This window comes from Microcaecilia unicolor, chromosome 6 (assembly GCF_901765095.1).
Source record: "Microcaecilia unicolor chromosome 6, aMicUni1.1, whole genome shotgun sequence".
Lineage (NCBI taxonomy): Eukaryota > Metazoa > Chordata > Amphibia > Gymnophiona > Siphonopidae > Microcaecilia > Microcaecilia unicolor.
In genome coordinates, this window is record NC_044036.1 from 132033558 (window position 1) to 132046646 (window position 13089).

Here is a 13089-nt window from a genome sequence, read left to right on the forward strand (position 1 = left end):
TGCTGCCCTAGTCCTTGCTCCTGCTAGCTTCTGTACGCCTTGTGTTCCTTGGTCTGTCTTCTGGGTCTGGCTAGTGGCTATGCAGCAGCACACTGTCTGAGTGTAGTTCCTAGTCTAGTCTTCCTCGTGTTTCCTAGACCCAGGGTGGGTCCTCTGGTTCTCCAGTTTCGGCCCTGTCCTGCAAGTCCTGCCAGCCACCTGCACGTTGGAGCTCAACTCTAGTGGAACGGTGGCCAAGCGCAGGTGAAGCGGATCCTGTCCTGCCGGTTCCAGTTGCCTACTTCCAATCCAGAGTTCCTGTCCGGCCCTTCCGTATGCCCAGCTCCAGGGTGGTCTTGCCTGCCGCTGCCGCTCCTCGGCAGTGGCCCAAGGGCTCACGAACTTCAGTTCCGCCTCGAGAACCTAATAGAATGCCAAGGCCCTCGAGAACGCGACAGAATGCAAAGGCCATGAGTCCGGCAAGATCAGCCATCCAGGTGGGCTTCCTGCCCATAGCTTCGTTCCCTATGGACAAACCGGGTGTAATTTTTCAACTACTGGACTGGCCACTTAAGCACAGCTAAGCTGTTTGCGGTTCCGTGGTACCCTGCGTTGCATAAGTGCATCCATCATGCCTAATCACGTGACAATTGGATGCAAAATTTTGCACAACAGATCAGGGGGTTTGTGGATAGCGACACTGAAGATATGGATTAAATTAAACCCAGCGACCAACGTTTAATTTACTCTGGTCACTGTCCTGGCTGAATATTGAACCCTCTGAGCATAACAGTAATGAAAAGACAATCTCTGTGGACCAGCTAATGCCTTTCAGTGTCTGACAACTCACCATCATCACTGGTGTGCAGTTCTGTGCCATTGTCACGATCCATTTCATCAATGGTTCCTGGTTCACTGTGAGGGCTGTCACTGCGGACAAAGAAGAAAAGTGAGAAACCAGCGTCACAAGCATCAAACCGGGCTCCTATCTCAGCCACTCACTCAGAAGCTGACAATAAAAGGAAATCTTTGCTTGCAAGGGCTGAAGATGCGGCCTCTCTGTTCTGCGCTCGCTAGGCGGCCACAGTCCGATGAGTTATAACCAAGAGAACCAGGACTACGTCAAACAGTCAACTTAAGATTGCTCCCTCACATCTGGAGGGGTTTTCTCTACAACACTAAAAAGGTCACAGAGCAGATGCAACATGGCCATCACATATCATGATGGCAACTGACATAGGCATTCAGACGCCTCATACACAATACATTCTAAAAAAAATACCAAAAAACACTTAGACCTGTGTTTACAAAGACGCACTATAGGTATGTTAGCGTTTTTAATGCACATTATATGCTAACTAGTATAAAAGGCCCGTTTCGGTAGGCAATGAAACGGGCGCTAGCAAGGTTATCCCTCCCCTGCAGCGTCCTTCCTGTCTACCCTGCCCCCCCGCAGCCACTCATGTCCTGCGACCCTCCTCTCCCCCTGTCCCCCCCTGCAATGTCCCTTCTGTCTCCCCTGCCCTCCCCTGCAGCCACCCATCTGGTCTCAGGACCCCCTCCCCACCTCCCTCTTCCCTGCCCCCCCCCTGCAGCCACCCATGTCCAGTGACCCTCCCCTCCCCTGCCCCCCTCCAGCCACCCATGTCCAACGACCCTCCCCTCCCCCCTCGGCGCATTACCCAAACCCCTACCCCCTCCCCCCCCAGCACATCACCCAAGCCCCTACACCCCCCCCTTGGGCACATCAACCCCCTCGCCACCTGCAGCCACCAATACTAACGCTGTCCGGCCGCTGCTGCGTCTCCTGTTGAGCAGCAGTGGCCGGTACAAAAAGAAAAAAGCCAAAAAAAGATTTTAAACCTGAAACACACGGCTCCGTAGACAGCCATCTGGCATTGGCTGTCATCTCTGCAGCCGCTGCTCCTCTCCCCTCTGACGTCGCTGTGCTCCTCCGGGATTTTCCTGCAGGGGCAGTGACGTGGAGGGGAGTGGAGGAGCAGCCGCAGTGACGACAGCCAATGCCAGATGTCCACAGGAGAAGCAGCAGCGGCCGGACAGCATTAGTATTGGCGACTGCGGGTGGCGAGGGAGTTGATGTGCCCGAGGGGGGGGTAGGGGCTTTGGTGATGCGCCGGGGAGAGGGTCTTGGGTGATGCGTCGAGGGGGGGTAGGGGCTTGGGTGCTGCGCCGGGGCGGAGGGGCTTGGGTGTTGCGCCGAGGGGGGGGCACTGACAGCTGTTTCCCAGGCAGGGGGAGTAGTAGGGAAAACACGCTCCGCGTGTTTCCCTACTCCTCCCCTTGCCTAGGAATCAGCTGTCAGTGACATCACTGACGTCAGTGCATTCTAAACTGCCTAGCAGACCACCTCCGAGCGAGCCACGGTCCCAGGCACATTAGAACGTTGGAGGTGAGAATTATTATATAGGCTGCGCCTATAGGAATGCATTGGTGCGTTAGCGTTTAATGCGTCCTAACTTTGTAGATGAGTTAAAAATACTAACACCTTCATAAACATACCATTTAGGCATGTGGCAAAACTTAGGCCGCACCTTTATTAATTCCTTTAGCAACATTTTGGCTCACTTAATTAGCTCTAATTTTCTAATAATAGATTAGAAAATAAGTTACAAGAAGTAAAAAAAAAAAAAAAGAGGAAAGAAAACTTTTTGGGAGGTTAATGATATACAGAGCCAATTAAGTGAGCCGAAAGAATTGGCGTGTCTCACCAGCATCTGGCTCAGCTGAAATTGTACAGCCTATACTGAATCTTCCCTTATTTCCTCATAATAAAAATACTTTCTTTGATTAAAATTGGCTTCACTCCAGTTTCTATTGCATAAGGATTAGTGGGATTGATTCTTTTCAGTACTGAACTTTAGAACAGACATTCAGGGGAAGATTTTGGGCGGGGTGTGGGAGGAGTTATGATTTCGGTGTACGTCATGTTTGTCAACTATTCCGTAAACATCTCACTATTGTGGAGATATGAATAAGCAGGACAGGGGACCTGCTAGAATTAGCAGGAACAATATAGGGAACAGGAACAGTCGTCACTACAGTGACAGACCAGGTATCCAGGTTTGCTTCCATCTTGCCTCCATGGAAAAAAAAAAAGCGGTGGAGATGTCAGGATTGCTGGATATCCTCTTGACATACTTAGATTAATATTAAACCAGCTTCTGACTTCTGATAACTCTCCCCCTCCCTCAGGAATCACTGAGGATGACATGGACCAAATGGTGTTGAGCTGCCTGCTAGCCCTGGGTATTCTTAATTGCTCCTGATTAACATACCTTTTGTCATATGGGGAGCAGGGATCTCTAAGAACAAAGGAAGCCAGACAGAGAGGCTCCCATAATTGGGACTTCAAACAGGAGAACCTGTGAAAATGCTCACCTTTCCTGACTTCAAAAAGTAATCTGGAGTTTTGTAAAGGAAATAACTGGGAAGGAGAGAAGTTTTTGATCTCTCTCTGCTCCTGTTCCCTCTCTGTTCTTATTAGGTATAAAGCTGGGGCACTTCTCTCTGTCCAGGGGCACTTCTCTCTCTGTCTCTCTGCAGCAGAGCACAGGGCTCTGCTTGCACTACTTCTCTCTCTGTCTCTCCCCTGCACCTACCCATCTCCAGCCACCAGAGCTCCGGCTCTGGCCCCCCCTTTCTTCCCCAAAGTCTTCTCTCCCAGAGCCCATGGCTTAGCTTTCTTAGGCCCTTCTCTCTATTCCTTTCTCTCTGCACACATACAGTGGGGGAAATAAGTATTTGATCCCTTGCTGATTTTGTAAGTTTGCCCACTGACAAAGACATGAGCAGCTCATAATTGAAGGGTAGGTTATTGGTAACAGTGAGAGATAGCACATCACAAATTAAATCCGGAAAATCACATTGTGGAAAGTATATGAATTTATTTGCATTCTGCAGAGGGAAATAAGTATTTGATCCCTCTGGCAAACAAGACCTAATACTTGGTGGCAAAACCCTTGTTGGCAAGCACAGCGGTCAGACGTCTTCTGTAGTTGATGATGAGGTTTGCACACATGTCAGGAGGAATTTTGGTCCACTCCTCTTTGCAGATCATCTCTAAATCATTAAGAGTTCTGGGCTGTCGCTTGGCAACTCGCAGCTTCAGCTCCCTCCATAAGTTTTCAATGGGATTAAGGTCTGGTGACTGGCTAGGCCACTCCATGACCCTAATGTGCTTCTTCCTGAGCCACTCCTTTGTTGCCTTGGCTGTATGTTTTGGGTCATTGTCGTGCTGGAAGACCCAGCCACGACCCATTTTTAAGGCCCTGGCGGAGGGAAGGAGGTTGTCACTCAGAATTGTACGGTACATGGCCCCATCCATTCTCCCATTGATGCGGTGAAGTAGTCCTGTGCCCTTAGCAGAGAAACACCCCCAAAACATAACATTTCCGCCTCCATGCTTGACAGTGGGGACGGTGTTCTTTGGGTCATAGGCAGCATTTCTCTTCCTCCAAACACGGCGAGTTGAGTTCATGCCAAAGAGCTCAATTTTTGTCTCATCTGACCACAGCACCTTCTCCCAATCACTCTCGGCATCATCCAGGTGTTCACTGGCAAACTTCAGACGGGCCGTCACATGTGCCTTCCGGAGCAGGGGGACCTTGCGGGCACTGCAGGATTGCAATCCGTTATGTCGTAATGTGTTACCAATGGTTTTCGTGGTGACAGTGGTCCCAGCTGCCTTGAGATCATTGACAAGTTCCCCCCTTGTAGTTGTAGGCTGATTTCTAACCTTCCTCATGATCAAGGATACCCCACGAGGTGAGATTTTGCGTGGAGCCCCAGATCTTTGTCGATTGACAGTCATTTTGTACTTCTTCCATTTTCTTACTATGGCACCAACAGTTGTCTCCTTCTCGCCCAGCGTCTTACTGATGGTTTTGTAGCCCATTCCAGCCTTGTGCAGGTGTATGATCTTGTCCCTGACATCCTTAGACAGCTCCTTGCTCTTGGCCATTTTGTAGAGGTTAGAGTCTGACTGATTCACTGAGTCTGTGGACAGGTGTCTTTCATACAGGTGACCATTGCCGACAGCTGTCTGTCATGCAGGTAACGAGTTGATTTGGAGCATCTACCTGGTCTGTAGGGGCCAGATCTCTTACTGGTTGGTGGGGGATCAAATACTTATTTCCCTCTGCAGAATGCAAATAAATTCATATTCTTTCCACAATGTGATTTTCCGGATTTAATTTGTGATGTGCTATCTCTCACTGTTACCAATAACCTACCCTTCAATTATGGGCTGCTCATGTCTTTGTCAGTGGGCAAACTTACAAAATCAGCAAGGGATCAAATACTTATTTCCCCCACTGTATACCTCTTTCAGCACAACCCCAAGGCTTCTCTCTTCCTCTGAACAAACACCATATCCTTTCTTTCTACTACTACTACTATTTAGCATTTCTATAGCGCTACAAGGCGTACGCAGCGCTGCACAAACATAGAAGAAAGACAGTCCCTGCTCAAAGAGCTTACAATCTAATAGACAAAAAAAAAATAAAGTAAGCAAATCAAATCAATTAATGTGAACAGGAAGGAAGAGAGGAGGGTAGGTGGAGGCGAGTGGTTACAAGTGGTTACGAGTCAAAAGCAATGTTAAAGAGGTGGGCTTTCAGTCTAGATTTAAAGGTGGCCAAGGATGGGGCAAGACGTAGGGGCTCAGGAAGTTTATTCCAGGCGTAGGGTGCAGCGAGACAGAAGGCGCGGTCTGGAGTTGGCAGTAGTGGAGAAGGGAACAGATAAGAAGGATTTATCCATGGAGCAGAGTGCACAGGAAGGGGTGTAGGGAAGGACGAGTGTGGAGAGATACTGGGGAGCAGCAGAGTGAGTACATTTATAGGTTAGTAGAAGAAGTTTGAACAGGATGCGAAAATGGATAGGGAGCCAGTGAAGGGTCTTGAGGAGAGGGATAGTATGAGTAAAGCGACCCTGGCGGAAGACGAGACGGGCAGCAGAGTTTTGAACCGACTGGAGAGGGGAGAGGTGACTAAGTGGGAGGCCAGCAAGAAGCAGATTGCAGTAGTCTAAACGAGAGGTGACAAAGGTGTGGATGAGGGTTTTGGTAGAGTGCTCAGAAAGAAAGGGGCGGATTTTACGGATGTTGTAAAGAAAGAAACGACAGGTCTTGGCAATCTGCTGGATATGAGCAGAGAAGGAGAGAGAAGAGTCAAAGATGACCCCAAGGTTTCGAGCTGAGGAGACAGGGAAAATGAGAGAGCTATCAACAGAAATAGAAAACAGGGGGAGCAGGAAGGTGGGTTGGGGGGGGAAAATGAGAGGCTCGGTTTTGGTCATATTTAATTTCAGGTGGCGTTGAGACATCCAGACAGCAATGTCAGACAAGCAAGCTGAAACTTTGGTTTGGATGCACGGTGAGATATCAGGGGTAGAAAGGTAGATTTGAGAGTCATCAGCATAGAGATGGTAGGAAAAGCCATGGGATGAGATTAATGAACCAAGGGAAGAAGTGTAGATAGAAAAGAGGAGGGGACCAAGAACAGAACCCTGAGGTACGCCGACAGGCAGAGGGATAGAAGTAGAAGAGGATCCACCAGAGTGAACACTAAAGGTGCGGAGGGAGAGGTAGGAAGAGAACCAGGAAAGGACAGAGCCCTGGAATCCAAGTGAGGACAGGGTATCGAGAAGTATGCTGTGATCGACAGTGTCAAAAGCAGCGGAAAGATCAAGAAGAATGAGGATGGAATATTGACCTCTGGATTTAGCCAGTAATAGGTCATTGGAGACTTTAGTAAGCGCAGTTTCGGTTGAGTGGAGAGGGCGAAAACCAGATTGTAGTGGGTCAAGAATAGCATGTGAGGAGAGAAAATCAAGGCAGCGGTGGTGAACAGCACGCTCAAGTAATTTGGAGAGAAAAGGAAGGAGGGAGATGGGTCGGTAATTAGAGGGACAAGTAGGGTCGAATGAAGGCTTCTTAAGGAGAGATGTGACCACAGCATGTTTAAAGGCAGCAGGGACAGTCGCAGTGGAAAGTGAGAGGTTGAGAATGTGACAGATAAAAGGAATAAGAGCAGGAGAGATAGCATTAAGAAGGTGGGTGGGAATGGGATCAGAGGAACAGGTGGTACATTTTGAGGATGAAAGGAGAAGTGTAGTTTCCTCAATAGTAACTTCAGGAAAGGAGGAAAGGGAATGAGGGGAAGGAGAGAGAGGGGAATGGACTAGTGGAGGGAGAGGTGGTGAGGTAGAGAAAGCAAGGTTTATCTTTTGAACCTTGTTGTGAAAGAATTCAGCAAGGGTCTGAGGAGATAATGAAGGGGGAGTTGGGGGAGGGGGCACCTTGAGGAGAGAGTTCAATGTGGTGAAGAGAAGTTGAGGATTAGAGCCAAGAGAGTTGGTCAGTTGGATATAATAATCCTGTTTGGCACGTAAAAGAGCAGATTGGAAGGAGGTCAGCATGAACTTAAAGTGTAAGAAATCAGCAAGGGCCCAAGATTTCCGCCAGAGGCGTTCGGCGGAACGGGTACAGGAACGTAGGTAGCGGATATTAGAAGTCAGCCAAGGTTGGGGTTTTGTACGCCTTACAGGGCGGGTCATCAAAGGTGCAAGAGTGTCTAAGGCAGAGGATAGAGTATTGTTGTAAGAAGAAACAGCCTCGTTGACAGACATGGATGGTGCCACAGTAGAGAGGAAGTTTGAAACATGGGAGGATAGAGGTGAAGGGTCAATATCGTGAAGATTCCTAGATAAATTAGATAAGATAGGACGGGACTGGGAGGGAGGAGATTTAAGTGTGAAAGTTATAAGATGGTGATCAGAGGAGGGAAGATCAGAGGCAAGGAAACTAGAGGGTGAACAGTTGGAGGAGAAGATGAGATCAAGACAGTGACCATTTTGATGAGTGGGGGAGGTGGAGCATAGCTGGAGATTAAAGGAGGACGTTAAAGCGAGTAACTTGGAAATATAAGAGTTGGAAGGATCATTAGCAGGAATATTAAAGTCACCAAGGATGAGAGAGGGGGAGGAAGGATCATGGAAGAAGGCAAGCCAGGCGTCAAAGTCACTGAGAAAGGATGAAAGGGACTTATCAGGGGGACGATAAATGACCGCTATTCGAAGAGGCACAGGAGAGAAAAGGCGGATAGAGTGGTCTTCAAAGGAGGAAAAACAGTGAGATTGAGGTGGAAGAAGGGGTTGAAATCTGGAGGAGGGAGAGAGAAGTAGTCCAACACCGCCCCCCACGGCCAGCAGGGCGAGGAGTATGTGAAAATAGATAACCACCATGGCACAGGGCTGCGACTGAAGCAGAGTCATCAGGGCAGAGCCAAGTTTCTGTTATGGCGAGCAGATGGAGGTGACGCGAGATAAAGAGGTCCTGGATATAGGCGAGTTTGTTACAGATAGAGCAGGCATTCCATAGGGCGCAAGAGAAGGGCAGAGGAGGGGAGTAGAGAAATAAAGATGAGGTTAGAGAGGTCGCGGTGAGATCTGTAGAGTTGGGATAATAGTTGGTGAGGGGGGCCAGGATTGGGATTGATGTGATTGATGGGATTGACTAAGCTCCTGAGGATCCATTCCTTCGGCACAGGATTCCAACATGCGTGGGATAAGCATAAAGGAATCCTGTGCCGAAGGAATGGATCCTCAGGAGCTTAGTCAAGATCGGGAGGCAGGGCTGGTGGTTGGGAGGCGGGGATAGGGCTGGGCAGACTTATACGGTCTGTGCCAGAGCCGGTGGTGGGAAGCGGGGCTGGTGGTTGGGAGGCGGGGATAGTGCTGGACAGACTTGTACGGTCTGTGCCAGAGCCGGGGTTGGGAGGCAGAGCTGGGGAGGTGAGGATAGTGCTGGGCAGACTTATACGGTCTGTGCCTGTGCCAGAGCCGGTGGTTGGGAGGTGGGGCTGGTGGTTGGGAGGCGGGGATAATGCGGGGCAGACTTATACGGTCTGTGCCCTGAGGAGCACAGGTACAAATCAAATCAAAGTAGGGTATACACAAAAAGCAGCAAATATGAGTTATCTTGTTGGGCCGACTGGATGGACCGTGCAGGTCTTTTTCTGCCGTCATCTACTATGTTACTATGTTACTATGATGTCACCAGCTGAGAGTAAGAGACGGAGTAAAAGAGATCGGAGGAGAGTAGGAGAGGTGTGGCCACGAAGGCGTCGAAGGCGAGAGGTATTTAGGTGGAATGGGGAAGGCAAACACACACCCAGAGACAGCCTTGTACCATTTACCTGTACTAAGTGCTGTAAGCCTATACATATATGCAAATATAATATACTTTATATATCCAAACTCATGTGGATTGTGTATTCTTTGGGAACCTACTGCCTCTACAAACTCACTGCCTCTGTGAACTGGACCCTGGGACCAAACCTAGACAACGATTGCTGACAATGTTCAGCGGAAGATTTTGGGCGGGGTGTGGGAGGAGTTATGATTTCAGTGTACGTCATGTTCAGGGGAAGATTTTGGGCGGGGTGTCTACGTGTCTTTATAGAACAAGCTAAAAATACACATAGGTGACCTGTTATAATATCTACCCTCAAGGTGTGCTCACTCTGGTTTATTCTCTGATTAATTCGTAACATTCTGGTGCTCCAAAAAGCAAACACCACACACTGTAAAATATCTAGCTGTGTAAAAATCTGTCAGAACATACCAGTAGTCCTCACTGCCGGTCATACATTTCTCATACATGGGCCCCTCCAGCTCCTTGTGGTTTGGGAAGAGGACTTCATGGTGGATAATGATGGTTTTCATGACCTCATTGACATGTGCCTGACAGGATACAGGATCTTGTCCCTCCGGAATGGGCATCAGGGTTGGTCCAAAGCAGATGGCAAGGTTATAGGGATCCATCATGTTTTCATCACTATATTGCGATAAACTAGAAAAAAACACAAGCCCTGAAAATAAAGTCTCTCTGGGACAGTGAGATGTTACAGAGCATTCAGAGAACTGACACTGAGGGGAGATTATGATACCTCGGTGAAGATCTTCATAAAGACGGTTAATAAATCCCAGTCAATCAATAAGGAAAAATGATCTGAGATGCAGGACCCAGCTCATAATGCAACATATTACTGCACACAGCAAGGATATGTCTTATTCCTGTGCAAATACACACTGGGCTACCCCTAGAGAGAGACATGGGGTCAGTTTTTCAGTGGTGGTTACAAGCAGGTTAATTTAAACCCTGGTGCTTACATTAATATAATATATTCAGCAGTGCTGATATTTATTGACTGATTGATTGGTATTTATTATCTGTCTTTATGTCACCACTAAACGCTGTACAGCAGGGCTAGACTAAAAATACTGTGTATCCAGACAGCAGCAGCTGAAAATCGATGGATGCTCTCCAGATAATTCTGAGGTCCTTCCTCCTCCTCACTGTATGGAGAGTATGGGACAGTTAGACAGATTTTCGGCCACAATACCATCCATACACTGGCCAAAAATCGATGGATAGTGAACTTAAATATTCACCTGCCACCGGTCAGACCCCTTTAACAACAGCAATTTCTAAAACATCCATGTTCAGACAAAACCTGCCAGAATATTTAGCCTGCTGGCTTAGCTCCAAATTTCAAAGCAAAAATATGTGTGTACTACACTGAAAATACAACGTTCCAGGAACATTACCAGTGGTACCCATTTAGGCTCTGAGGCAGGGACTTACTGTAACAGAAAACAAAATGCTGTAGGTTGTAGAAATACAAAATTTTGTATCGTATCATATACAGAGAGGGAAAGATTCAACTTTGGAAATTACATGGGTTGTTCTTACCTACAGGATTGGCATCAAATAAGAAAGCAAAATGAGGACCTTTCAATTTAGCCCCTGGAAAATGTATAGAGAATTACACCTGCTTTTTCTCTGTGTAATATTTTTAGCCAAAGCAATGCGCTTAGTTTTCAAAATCCAAAACTATGCATTTTGTTGCATCCCCTTACCTATCCTCACCCCTGGGGACACTGCTGGATATGGATAAAACAACACAATTTTCAAAAATCCTATTTTGGTGGCTAAAATGCTGTTTTACCTCAATATAGTTTTAAAAATTGCTGTCCCAATAAATAATGCATGGAGATTTGAAAATGCAATCTATAGATATCATTTTCCTCCACCGACACAATACTGTGAATGTGTTTCCTTAACACACTTACGTACAATCACTTTATAGAATATGTCTAATTTTATCTGTACTGAGGGCTGCAATTTTCATACCTCAAATGGCTTTGAAAATTGTGCTCTGAAGGGCAAATAATCAAACTAGTCATAGTAAGACAGGCTTTATCTGTGAGATTTGTTGTGATAATCAAAGAAACCCTAGGCAGTTCTGCTTAATTACCCAGTTATTTGACCTTGTTTTCTGCAATTGTTTTATGTGTTTGACTCTCCCAACCTAACCCTACCCTGAGAACCCCTTCTCATAAGAACGTAAGAATTGCCAGACTGGGTCAGACCATCTAGCCCAACAGTGGCCAATCCAGATCACAAGTACTAGTAGTACCATTCCAAGCTACCAATCCCACAGCAAGCAGTGGCTTCCCCATATCCAGCTCAATAACAAACTATGGACTTTTCCTCCAGGAACTTGTCAAAACCTTTTTTTTTAACTCACATACGCTAACTGCTGTTACTACATCCTCTGGCAATGAGTTCCAGATCTTAAACATTTTTCTTTCTTTATTAGGATTTATTTGCTGCCTTTTTGAAAGAATTCATTCAAGGTGATGTACAATAAAAATAAATCAAACAATCAATAGACAATTACAGTAGTAAAAATATTCAAATAACAATACAAAGTATGACATAGTACACTATCTACAATGTCAACATAGTACGTAATAGAACATTTTAATAGCGTAGGGTATAAGCAAAGACGGAACGTTTAGATAGGTAAGTGCACATGAGGTCAGAGATATGATAAAATGTGATAAAATTTGTTGCGTGAAAAATATTTATTCTATTTGTTTTAAAATTATTACTATGTAACTTCATGGAGTGTCCCCTAGTCTTTGTACTTTTTGAAAGAGTAACAATTGATTTACGTCTACCCCGTTCAACTCCAGTCAGTACTTTGTAGACCTCTAAGATATCCCCCCCACAGCCGTCTCTTTTCCTAACCTCTTAAGCCTTTCCTCACAAGAGGAGTTCCTTCCCTTTCTCCCCCCACAAAGACCCCATTTCTGAAAATAGAACAGCATTTTACTCATGGACAGGGCTTTTAGCACTGCCCTCTAAATCTTTCTTTACACCAGAATGTTAATATCAAAGGTGAGAAGGTCTAGTGGAGCAGCTCCCTCATCTCATGCCCAGAAGTTGAGGGAATGCAAAAATGATGCCCGAGGAAGAAATAAAAGGTTGCTTTTCTTCTCAATCCTTTTACCCCCACCCTAAGGATAGGTAAAGAGCAGGGGAGTCAGGGATACCATAAGTGAAACCACCTAGCACAAAAGAAATTATTCAAATGATGATGCAATAAGATATTAGAAAATCACCTTCCCTGTCCTATCTGGGTTAATATTAGTTTGTCACAATAAAGAAGACTAAGCTGGGGGAGTTGAGCTCAATGGTCTCCTTCTTCTCTTTTGGGCTTCCAGTTTGACTGGAACCAGCCTCCACTGGATGACAGCACAATGAACCTTCATTTACAAGTACTGAGGATTGGCCAATGGCTCCTTGCAAAAACCTAGCTGAGATAGATCCTAAGCTTGGCCAATAGGTGTCACTACTGAGCAATGAGCAAGATGCCCTCTAAAAGCCATGAGCACTACATTCACAACATCCCCAGCTCTGGTTGGCCATGAAGTAGAAGACGTGGCCCAGGAATCGAATGCAGGTCTTTCTCATGGCAACGCATAGCATTTACATTGAGCCTCCAGGCTGCTCTAAAGAAGGAAGTGTTGAGACAACTTACTGGTTGAGGAATGCAAAGAGGTATCTCATGACAACCACGACAGCTCGTGGGAGGGTAATGAGGATCTGCTGAATCTGATGTACCTTCTCCAGCGGGTTCTCAATTTCTGTCAGAAGAAAATCGCTGTTATTGGACACAGGTCTAGAAAAACTGCTTTTCCAAGAACTAATTCCTAGTATATGGATGTTAATATACT

General features: G+C 46.6%; 1 protein-coding gene across 3 annotated transcripts in view; it reads right to left on the reverse strand.

Annotated features, from left to right (window-relative positions):
• The window catches only part of SRGAP3 (SLIT-ROBO Rho GTPase activating protein 3), a 155292-nt gene that overhangs the window by 17631 nt on the left and 124572 nt on the right, over positions 1-13089 (reverse strand). For all 3 annotated transcript variants that reach the window (XM_030205441.1, XM_030205440.1, XM_030205439.1), the window contains exons 16-18: positions 12894-12999; positions 9626-9853; positions 830-909 (exon numbers count right to left, since the gene is read on the reverse strand). In XM_030205441.1, the coding sequence (XP_030061301.1) occupies positions 830-909; positions 9626-9853; positions 12894-12999 (414 nt within the window). The remainder of the gene's footprint in view (positions 1-829; positions 910-9625; positions 9854-12893; positions 13000-13089) is intronic.